This window comes from Sipha flava, unplaced genomic scaffold (genome assembly GCF_003268045.1).
Source record: "Sipha flava isolate LNK unplaced genomic scaffold, YSA_version1 50771_pilon_pilon, whole genome shotgun sequence".
NCBI classification, from domain to species: Eukaryota; Metazoa; Arthropoda; class Insecta; order Hemiptera; family Aphididae; genus Sipha; species Sipha flava.
Window position 1 is genome coordinate 53,810 of NW_020273420.1, and position 12,503 is coordinate 66,312.

Sequence of the window (12,503 nt, forward strand, 5' to 3'; positions counted from 1 at the left end):
CGCAAATAAAACCTATGAAAGCCCTAAATCTTCTTCTTCAAGGTTAAAATAAAGCGGATAAAAATAGACGTTTTGTACAAAACATTAGACGTTTGATCAGAATAGCTTATATTGTTGTACGTGTATAAACTTTAACTAATTTTCATCAGTAATATTGTTGAATAAAAGAAGTTGAGGTGAATTAATTTGAGTGTATTTGTAACTTTAATTCTACACCACGTTCTGCATAACTGCATAACACGATAAAACAACGAAAATTAAATTTTCAAGAGTCAAATATAAAAATATGATCAGTGCTTACTTATTTTGATAGATTTATAAACAATAGACGACGTGAAACTCGCGTTTTAAACGAATTTAACATGTACGATGTTATTGACATAAAAACAATACTATACTTGTGAGTAATGCATTGTTAGTGCATGTTTATATATATACTGTGTACTACTTTGTTTGAGATTGATTTTAAAGCACTGCGTATAAGCCGATCATCGGTGTTAAATCATATTTATGGTTTCCTGAACTCGGAAAACACAGAGATGTTGTATATAATTATACGGAAAACTAGTGGGAAGACACGAGAAAAGCACGGCAGATGAGAGAGAAAGAGGAAACGGCATGCGATGAAGAAATAAACGGCAGGGCGCAAGGGGTAAACACGGAATGACGGGAAAGAAGAGGTTATAGTGGCATCTTGAAATTATGCAATGAGATGGGTTCTTATTAAAATGTATACACCGTGGGGATGGCAGGGTATATGGAGTCGATCGGGGAGGGGGGACCGGTTAAAGCGGCTACAAAGAGCTTAACCAGGGCTCGTCCGCAGGTGGACCGGACGGGGAATGAGGATGGTAAGTACTCTGATCCTACCGATTCCGTTGATCCCGAGCATGCCCCTACATACACACGCGCACACGCACAAGATTGTGCGAGCACACATATGTACAGGCGTATATAGTACCTATAGGAACCGAATCTCGTGGCGGGAATTAGCTTTCGTTTCCGCGACGTGGGATTAAAAATACGAGAAAAATATACCGTTGGCATACAACGATAGCGGTGCGCCGCGATGAGAAGGGGGTGCACGAATGAAAACGGCAAGGAAAAAAAATAAATAGCGTACTCAATGAAAAGAGATAAGTCGTGAGAGATTAAACCCATGTGTGCACTACACGTATATTTATACAGTGCTTCGGAGGATTATTGTCTATTCATATAATTAGAAAGAGAGAGATGTTACGATACCGTTGGTGGGATAAGTACAGTGCACGCACGTGGGACGAGGGGAGGGTGTCCCGGTGGGGTCTCTAATAATTCTCTGTACCCGGCTAGGATGGTTTAACACGTTCTCGCGAGCATATATAAAACTGGCACAGAGAGCATGGTGCAAGGTAGCGGAGAAGGTTGCATTGTTAAAACAATCCCTGGATCCCGCCATCACTACACTTCTCGCCGCCCGTTAGTTATATATGGCTATATACCGTATAAAAACTGTCCGGATTCTGGAACAGCGATTATAGATCGACGAGTGAAAATGAGGGGGAAAATAAAAATCGCAAATCCCTTTCCTTCAAAACTAAATCCGGTTCAAGTCGTTTTCGTGGGCGGTTAATGAACGCGAGTGTTACGCGATAAATAAAATATATGTATATATTGAACTTCGTAAAAATATGTATATTGCAACTAAACGTGGAGTGGAGTTTTCATACAAAGTTACTGGTACGATCGTAAGTAAAGAGGATATATAATGCATACGAAAAGTTTTAAAGATAAATCCGAAATCATGAACATTATTGTTGTAACAGATTTAAACGATCAAAACGTTCGGTTCATCTAGATGGATTTCAGTTTAGTAGGTAAGTAACGAATCATGATCCGCAGCACAAAGACCTAAAATCATTAACAGTCCATCGTCTATCCAAACTATTTTACAACAGATTTCACTCGAAACTCCGTTTCAGTCCTTACCGTCCCTAATTTCTTCGCTCTACCCTTCTGCATGGGTAATTGTCTTAGAAGATAAAAGCGAAGTTAGTGCAGACATTTCCTTTAAATCGAACCGAATTCGAATTTAATTTAATTTACTAGTGAATATCATCTCGAGTGGTCTTATAGCTGTTATAATTTACCTTGAAATTACGTCAATGATTTAAAAGAGTAAAAAACACTCAGAGACTGGCTGACGAATATTTCCAGAACTAAAATAAAATTGAGCATAAGAAATATCATACATTTATTATGTTATTAATTTAATGGTTCGATAAACGCGACCATAAATATTAAAGTAAAGCAAACGCATTACATAATAAAAAATTTTAATATGTCGATTATTGCAGCACTAGGATTTGCTAGTGTTTAACACAACCGTATTAAAATGTCTGTACTATATTGCTTCTTAGAATACCGATTATAATAACAACAAGAAATACAATATAATCACTCAAAATACATTATTATTTTTAAGATAAACATCAGTGAAACGTGCAAAATGTGATAATCTAAAACATTAATATTGTAATTTCAATCCATTTTTATTACAGTATATCATACCCAGGCAAGGTTTATACGAGCTTTGTTTCTAAATGATCGGCATAGAATTTATAATATGTTTATGATTTTAATATCGAGTTACATTCCTAAGTGCATATCGAAAATTCTTATATACTAGTTATATTTTGTGCGTACTTTTATGTATAAGAAAAATTAAATTGCATCAATCGATGTGATAATTTTCAATTTTCAATAAGCGTACAAAATACATACATTTAGCGGTACACCATTGCGTATACGGATTAGAGATCACAATTTCAATACACAAATATTTAATAGAATATATATATTAGATTACATAAAATACATCATTGAGTAAGAAAAAAAATTTCGAATACGTAAAATAAGTAGTAAGATTATTGAAAATAAAATCCGTACAAAAAATTACTAGAATTCGCACTTTCGATAGTTACGATTAACAGTACCTAGAAATTCGAAAATCTGAGTGATTTCGAATGTGATCAGATTTTCAGTTTTTTCTGCTAAAACCCCGTTTTTAAAAAATACCGTTTTCGTATATGAAATTCTTTGATTTACTATTTGCCTAATAGTTTAAAAAAACGATTACGGGAGGATACGGGAGATTGGTAAAAATTGTGTAACCAACAAATTTGTTCTTGACATTTTTTGCGAAAATTGGAGCATTAAAAGTTCAAACTCCTTTATTAAGAAATGTGGTTCTTCTTCTACATTAACCATATTAAGAATTATATACTCATCCCCACCCAAAGTTTTTCACTCGGATACGTTTTTTTCAAAAGCAACGGTACATTTGTTTCAAGTTTAAAAAACCGGTACAGCGATACCGATTTTCCGTTGGACGGATCTGTTGGTTTTTCGTCGGTAACGCGCGCGCGGACGCATTCGTACAGCGTTCGTCGATCTCGTGACAATATCACGCGAAGTTACGGCAGAGGTTTATCGTATGTTCGCGTATGATACGTGTATAAATACATCATGTGTATGTCGTCGAGGACGACGATTTTCCGATCGAAAAGACAACAGCGATCTCGGTCTAAACGCTTGGAATTCGTATTCCGATTTGATGCGGCAATATTTTCTAGTAACGTCCGCGGCGGTGACGATTTACATACTTTAGAAACATTCCTCGATAACCCTCTCACTCGCTCTCCCTCTCTCTCCCTCTCTCTCTCTCTCTCTCTCTCTCTCTCTCTCTCTCTCTCACACACACACACTCTCTCACGGCCGCCGATTGCGGACCGGTTGAAGGCGTGCGAGGACGAAAAAAAATGCCCGAAAATTCCGTCGCCGACACGCGCAGCAGTTCCGCGACGCGACTTGTCGGTATGACGCGGCGGTCCGCGGGCGTCGACGCGTTTTCCCGAGACGTTTTCGTACCGCGGGCGCGCGCGAGGGGCATTTTCACGGTCACGAGACGCTGGAACGCCAAGGTGATACCCGAACCCGGCGGCGGCGTGACCTCGGCGGTCTCCTGGACCGCCGCGGCGGCATAGTTTTACACGTGAACAACGCGGACGTGTATTATCGCGGTGTTATTTTGCCGCAGCGCGCGACGTGCGCGCAATCCGGCGCACATTCCTGGCCATCGCGTTCCGGATGGCCTGGAAAAACGATCCGATTTACGCCGCGGTAAGACTAATAACACGACGATACGCGCACCATTATCTAATTAGATCGTTATTGTTATCGTTGTTCTTGCCGGCCGCGGAGCCTCCCGCGCGTCACTGGAAAACTCTGAAACGTAAGAACACGTCTCTCACTCTCTCTCTCTCTCTCTCTCACCATTTCCGCGCTCCGCGTACGAATTCCGAATTATCCTCAGTTCCGATCCGATAGCCGACGGCAGCCGGTATTGTTCTGTGCGGTATTTCCGCGGCCACAAAAAAAAAAAAAAAAAAAAAAAACAAAAAAAATAATACGGAAACGCTTATCCTCGCCGCCGGTTAATCACGTACGGCGTGCGGTCCGGGTCGGGGCACACTTCGCGGAGTACGTTGGAATTGTGTTTTATTTGTTTATTTATTTATTTTTTTTTTCGCACCACTCGGACCAAAACCAGACGATTAGCATTCCGATACAATTTTTGTCGTACCAGTTTTGTTCTTTTCATTTATTTTTTTTTTTATTTTTACATTTTATTTTAATTGTTCCGACCGCCGATATCGCTGAACACGACCGATTCGTTTCCGGCGCTCTAACCACCCACCGCCTCCGACGACAGTCGGCCGCCGCTCGCTCAACTCCTCTCGTATTACAATGCGTGTGTACGTGTTGAGATGGATATTATTATACTATGCGTAAGAAAGAAAATCGTTCTTAATTGAAGTTTTTTTTTTTTTCTTCTCGACTCTCCTCGGAAAAAAATCTAAGTAACGTTGTAGTGTATTGTACACAGTCTTTGAGGGAGATATAAATGCACCGGGAAATAATTTAATCACCTTTCTCTCTCTCTCTCTCTCTCTCTCTCTATCTGTGTCCCTCTTATAACCGAATTGTCGCTGGCGAGAAATAATACGCGAACAACATTCGTTCTGGTCGCGGTTTTATAAGGTATTTTACTGATATTTTATCATTCTCTAGTGGTATTTTAATAATTGAAAATCGTTTTTAATAAAAACGGTTTTACCCATCTTATTTAAACTGAATAAACAATATCGTGTTCTCGCGTAATCAGATTTCATTACAGCAAATCAATTTTTGAATTATTTTATAATAATACTTGATGCCATAAATCAGAAGTATTAAAAATGATTAATGAATTTATTTTTATTTTTAGAAAACGTCATCTTATTAAATGATTTTAATAACACTACGAAAAATTCAATTTTGAATTTAATTGTACCCTTGGTATTTTACGCTTCAGAAGTTTAAAGTAGTTGTCAAAAGATTTTCCACTAATTTAAACCTATAATTGAACATTTTTTATTCTACTACTATTATTATTACTTTTTTTTCGTAATAATATAATGTATACAATTAAGCGGTTTGACACGAATAATAAAAATGAACAAAAACTTATTTCTGAAATACAATTTTTCATCTTTTATTAATGAAGAAAAGTTGTTATACGTTTTAATGAAGTGTTTTCCGACAATTTCGTGTAAACATGAATATTTTAAACGCTCTAATCGATAGCAATATTGTACTGTATAATAAAAACGATGACGATACTTTGTCAGCGAAAATATAGGATCTTGTAGAAATAATTGTATAAGCTTCTGTATACGTATTAAGACGAGTTATAATAATTGCTCCGCGTCATACGAGCACTTGGCGACTTTGATAATTTATTAATTGTACTTGTACTTGTAATCCTTGCTCGTATCTATTGCAGTGTATAAATTTACAATACATAAAATAATATAATGGTCGTGATGGATAACAACATCAAAACGAACGTAACAACGTCCAACGCAATTTGCATCGAACGGGTATTGTGCATTCGTATGGTGACTTAATACACAACAATATAATAATAACAACTTGTAGTATACTTTATCGTTATACGATGTCGTCGAACGTTTAAACCAGCGAGAAAATGTAGTTTCTTCTCGCATCACGAGTCGGTCAAAAGACCGCTGTTTTGGAGTTTTTTGTTCGTGAACCAATAGTAATCTGTAATCGACTTGTTCAGGTACTCCGTATCCGTATTCAATGTTTACAATACATGAAGGTGTAACGTTTTTCAAACCTATATCCACTAAATTCCTATTGTCCCCAAAATATTTTTGAAAAATGTCCTGTAAAACATTATAACTAGGGCTCGGAACTTAATGCACTTAAAAAATACTAAATATGCATGCACTTATGCTCAAAAAAAAGTACAAATATGCTATGAGGATATGCACTTATATTTTATTTTTGTACACAACATTTTTATTAGCTCAAATATTTTATAAAATTATAAATATAGAAAAAGCAAAGTAAAAAAAATAATTCTGATTTTAAATTTTTATTAATAATTTAATAATAATAATAATAATAATAATAATAATAATAATAATAATACAATATAACTAAAATTGCTTCTTGAATAAAAAAATGCACTTGTAGAATGTTCAATTATCATTAAGTTATTTTCCTAGAAAAGTATTTTTAGAAAATCATCGTATCAATAACAGCTGTTCCTATTTGAAATTTGTATAATACTTTATTTTAAATAAAGCTAGCTGTAGTTATAATTTATAAATATACAGGTATATATTATATTTACCAATAGGGGAAAAACATTGTTTTTAATGTCAAATGGAAATTTGATAAATACGATAAAAAAATATCAAGAAAGTTTTCTCAATATGTATTTATTTTATTATTCTTCGAATTTTCATACTGAATCTTCAAATATGCTCTGAAAATTTGTAAAGTCAAGAAATACACTCTAAAATCTAAAAATCAATAATAAAAAATGCGCTACAAACTTTGATATGTTTTTCGTAGCATCATGGAATTAATTTCTAGTTCACTTAGCGATAAATCCAATGGTGCAAAAAAGAAAAAACATGCAAATGCAACAACTTCCGAGTCCTAATTATAATTATAATCTTATTTTTCCGGGTTGAAAACATCACGCGTTCCGCGACTTGTGCGTAAACGATACTAATGCAACACGTATTTGTTTTCATACGCGCAACACTGGAAGAACCTAATAACTCATCGGCAGGTTATGTATTATCATATACGAGTTTATTAAACAACACGCATGTTCGTGACCTTTAAATGGGGTTCACAAGCTATCGGTTTATTAAGGACAAAAACAACCGCACACGGCCGATCTTCGTAGAAACAGACTACAGCGCGTTAGTCCACCATCGTCTAGCAAAATCCCATTTAATTCTACATCGGTCGGAACCTTTTCCGAATCCGAGTGTGTACAAGAAAGAGAGAGAGAGAGAGTGAGAGAGAGAGAGAGAGAGAGAGAGAAAGAGAAAGAGAGATAGGCCATTGAAACGTCGCCACTCCCGTGACTCTGATCTTACCGACTACCGTCGCCACCGCCGCCGGTATAGGGTATACTCGCTGCTGCTCTTTCAGCAAAGGCCGTCTTAGTTTATTTATTTTTACCACCGTCCCAGCAGTGCATACAAATATAATTATATACAGCGGTGTACGTGCATACATGTATATGTATACATACACGTACACACCACACGCTGGCCTTTTCCCTACTCTCTAAAAGGTTTTCACGGAGGCGATTATTACGTATGCAACAGTATTTGTATTGTATAATCTCGTTAGCGGAGGTTCGAGTACAGGCTCCGCGTCCTGGTGAAATCCTTTTACTCGGATCGGCTCTGCTCGGAGTACCTACTACTACTGTACGCGGCGACGAGTGAGCGGATGAAAACGGTGGCGGCGGCAAGTAGACCGGAGACGCGTCGGCAGATAGCGGAGAGTACGAGAGAGAACGCGAACGAGAAACGGCAGTGGGATGGAGCGAGCGAGAGGGTGGGTGACACTGCGTCGTGTCTTTTGGTATATACACGTTTCTACGGTTTTATTCGGTTAATGTTGCTTCTGTGTCTGTTTTTGTTTTCTGGAAATCCGTAATCCTTTGATGACACTCCATTTGCATGCAACCGCAACGAACGGCTGAGCTTTGCCCGCGTCTAAACGGATTTCGGTAATATTTTATTTTGGATTTTTTCTTCTTTTTTTTTTTTTTTTCTTCGATTTGCTTTGCACGACGCGCTCCCGCCTCTACCCTCGCAGTCGCCTCCGTCGTCCTCTTCGATCTCAATCGAAAGCTTTCAACATCCTATAATGTTTTTCCCTCGCGCCATCTACCATGTAAGCATGACCACAAAAAAAAAAAAAAAAGACAAAGGTCTAATAAAGTCCTCGGAATTCGCACATCAAAATACACCGGAGACCGTCAATACTGCAGCTGCACAACAACTAAGAATTACCCACGCTCCATCGGTGGCACAATGGATAGTATACTATCAGTATAGTTTTCTTTAAATGTATAACACGATACGGTTTTACACAATCCAGATTTTCCATCCTTAAACATCACATCAGGCACGCGATGTAGATCGAACGCAGCACGAAATCATTGATTAATATATTGTTATTCCTAATTTAACGTCTATGTCCGTTTATTATTCATCTCTCTCCTTACGCGTTAAGCATTAAATGTGGTGGAGTATTTTTTTAAACGTTTTTATAACACAGTGAAAATAAGTAATTGATTATAGCTAAACCAAATTAAATACTCGTACCTAACGAAAACATAATAATAATACGGTTATAATACGGTCACATTTGGAAACGATTTGCATAGTAATAATTTGAAATATATAGTTAATAATAACATGAAAGAAAAAAAATCGTATAAGAATATCGAAGTAGTGGTCATATGTATTTTCTCCGATTATCGTAATCTGCTTTATATTTTGTTAAGATATCGACGGTCAGATAGAAATCAATTTCATACACCGATTTTGCATATATTTTCTTTTCCTTCTTGCTGCACAAAACAATTTATATATATATATGAGGATAGTGTTTGTCAAACGAGGTCTTATATGGAACAGTGATAGCGAGGGAGAAAATTTCAGGAGTAGGAGGGGGCAAGTCAAAGGGATAATATTCTCTCGTGGGGAAACGTTCGACCATAAGACCTCTCTTCTCGGGGGTAGGATGAGCTTAATCCCTTCGGTCAGCAAGACCACATCTATTTAAGCTACACCGAGGCACGGCTTTCAGGCTTTCCCCAAGCATTTAGCTTTATCCGGCTTTTGGGGCTTTTAATATCGTCCGTCCTTTTGTTTGAGTCGAGTAATACTTTCCCGTGTACACCGGCGATTCTTTAGTTTTTATGACGGTTGGTTAAACATATTATATAAAGTACCGAACGAGAGGTAGGTATGCATGGAAATGCGCGTATACGAATTCGATCTCTTAATGTCATGTGTTTTCGTGCGATTAAGACATTTTACGACATCTACCGCCAGGCTGTGTCCACACAGTCATAATGCATCGTTATTGATTTATAATGTTACCGATTTTCAGTATTAAAACGACGATCGCTGCACTGTATATAGTCTGAATCGGGATAAAAGGATATCCGGATATTTAATTGTTTTTTCGTTACAACAGTATGCCTAATCGGAAGTTTGGCGTCCGGTTTTTGATTATGATGAATACACATGCTATAGATAATTTACTTAATTGCGTTAATATCCGGGGATGTTTGATTATTTAAAAGTTGGAGTCGTCTGCAGGATGTATAATATTATAAGCTATCGTGTTTTTCGTTTTACAGTAGTTTATAGCGCTTTAAATATTATTGCGGTGTGGTTTTAATTCTATAACCATTAAATAACTACGATATCGCATTAAGTAAATACGAAAATCGCCAATGAGTTTTCATTTTTTTTTTTCTACTACAATGATTGACCGACAATGCACGCAGCAATAAATAAATCTAGTTTTGAAAGTATTATTTTTTTTTTTTTAGCTAAAATATATTGTTGTGACCGATCTGATGTTTGTATGAAAATAACTCATGCATATTCATTCGGTGCCAAATCATAAGCCAAAGCGTGCAAGTGTCCCAGAAAGAAATATTGAACGAAGTACGCGATTACAAAAAAAAAATGTTCATAGGATTTGGATAATACCCAATTTATCATCAAAACGATTTATTTTTGAAATCAAGAATAGAATAAAAAAAAACACTTTATGCATGAAATTGCACTCGAAATCACGCGGGGAATAAGTCGTGTGTTCTGTGCGAGTTCACGTCACATAATATATTTACCCAACGGCCATGTAGTTTATTTACTACTCGCTTCAATTAAAAACATAAGACAGAAACAACTTCATGAATATCAACTGAACATTCTAACATCGAGCATCGAGTGTTGCAATACTGGAATAGCGTAAAAACGTTATACTAATTGATTTCGGGGCATTCTGATTGTTATTAATACAGCGCGATCGCTTCGAATATATTTGCGATTAGTCGGCGGTTTGTATGCTGGTGTACTGCAGTGTTAAATCATGATCGTCAACATTGTGTCCGACGTGTGTGCGCTAACTTCAGAAGAGATGGACGATCGACTGTTTTTAATAATCTCACTTAAACAGTAAACGTAGTCGATTGCACGCTAGTCAAACTATTGGACCGCTTCCAAACCGATAGCCCGAAATCGTGTATCGTATTACTGCACAAATTTTCTTTCTGGTGTAACGATCCACGTTAAAATTAGGGATGGGCCGATACCATTTTTTACCAATACCCAATATACCGATATATACAACCGATATAAAACCGATACCCGATATTATAATCACAAGTAAAAACTAAGTTGATTTTTAATATATTACATAAAAAAAATCAAACTTTTTGGCAAAACCATGAACCGATACTAAAATTAATCCGATACCACAAACCGATAAAACCGATACCCGATATTATAATCACAAGTAGTTTCTGCGGTATCGGTTCAAATATCGGTTTTGAAAATAAACCGATATCGATATTTCCGATACTACCAATATCGGCCGATACCAAGTATCGGTTCTAGGATCGGCCCACCCCTAGTTAAAATATCAATGACAATTACTGCGGCTGCGAGGAGTCGTCGCGAAAAACAAATTATGAAAATATCACGCGCGAATGCATCGTAATGCGGTAGAAAACCATTGCGTTTTATGTCCTTAGGTTTTTTTTTTTATATTTTTATGTTTTTTTATGTTTCTTGTGAAAATAAAATAATCGTTTTTGTCGTTCACCGCGTTCGATTAAATATTGTGCGATCGCACAGCGTGCGAGCGCGTGGGTCGTGATTCGGCGGGGTAAAACGTTATCTGAACCTGACCAACAACGGCCCATGCATCGTAACAATATGTATAGCTGCTAATCCCAAGGCGGCGCGTCGAAAAAGCGATAGTGCTATACTTTTATTAATCCGGCCTTAACGAACGGGTAGGAAATGAATATTTTCCCGTAACCGGACGAGTTGCGGAACGGCGCGTGGAAAAGATCGACTAACATTACGAGATGGGTTTGTAAAATATTTATTTTCGGACGAACACCGCGCCGTTTTAGAATAATTCAATTCCACGTGCCACGTGAGAAGAGAAAAAAAAAATTGATGACACATGCGTACGAGTAAAACAACGGCTGGGATCGTATGACCTGAGCGACGCAACGACTGCGACGGCAACACGAGCAGTTAGCACCGATCGGTGAAAACCCGTCACACTTGTTGCGGCGGGAAACACATATAGCGTGTGTGTGTTCTAAGCGCGTGGATTTCTCCGCGAGGACTTGTTCGTGCGATACGACCACGCTTTCGCGCGCAAAACCTCAGTCGTCTCGGACGCGGGTCGTCAAAGAAATAGAGGAAAAGAAACAAAAAAGATAAAAAAAAAAATAGTTCGGAGGAAAAATTAATAACAATAATTTCATCTGCGATCCGCGTTATCCTCACCTTCCACGAGTTCCGGCGGTCCCTGCATGTCCGGCTCACGTACGCAGGCAGGTATCCACGTGCTTGCGTTGAATGCGACGAAACCGCACGACTATTTTATACGACAGTACCGCACGGGTGGTTTGACCGACCGAGACTAACGCGCGCACCACGCACACACGTACACGCACACGCACGCACTCGCACAGAGTCGAAAAACCCGTCCACTTGCGGCGGCGGTGACGGCGGCGGTGAAGGGATATCCGTCTCCCTTCTCTCTTAGCCACGCCGAGCTACGGTCGACGGGACGGAGGAACCGGAGGGATTAACGAAGCGTTCGGGGCAAAACTTTGTGTGCTGCCGCTGTAGAGGGGTAGTGGGACGACGAGCGGCGGCTCGGAGATGGGTGGTGGGGTGAGATTAGCCGCGGGAATACGGCAACGGCCGCCCCCACCCCTTCACTCCTCGAATCCCCGCCGTCGCTGCACCGCGCCCTTAATCCGGATTACGGTAGCCGATTCACCCTCGGCCCCACGTGTCATCCTCCTT

At 38.5% G+C, this 12,503-nt stretch overlaps 1 protein-coding gene across 1 annotated transcript in view; it reads right to left on the bottom strand.

Annotated features, from left to right (window-relative positions):
• Positions 1-12,118, bottom strand: part of LOC112690493 — a 31,304-nt gene extending 19,186 nt beyond the window's left edge. The window contains exon 1 of the mRNA XM_025564509.1: positions 11,976-12,118. Coding sequence (XP_025420294.1) covers positions 11,976-12,003 — 28 coding nt within the window. The 5' untranslated portion in view covers positions 12,004-12,118. The remainder of the gene's footprint in view (positions 1-11,975) is intronic.
• Positions 12,119-12,503: the final 385 nt, after the last annotated feature.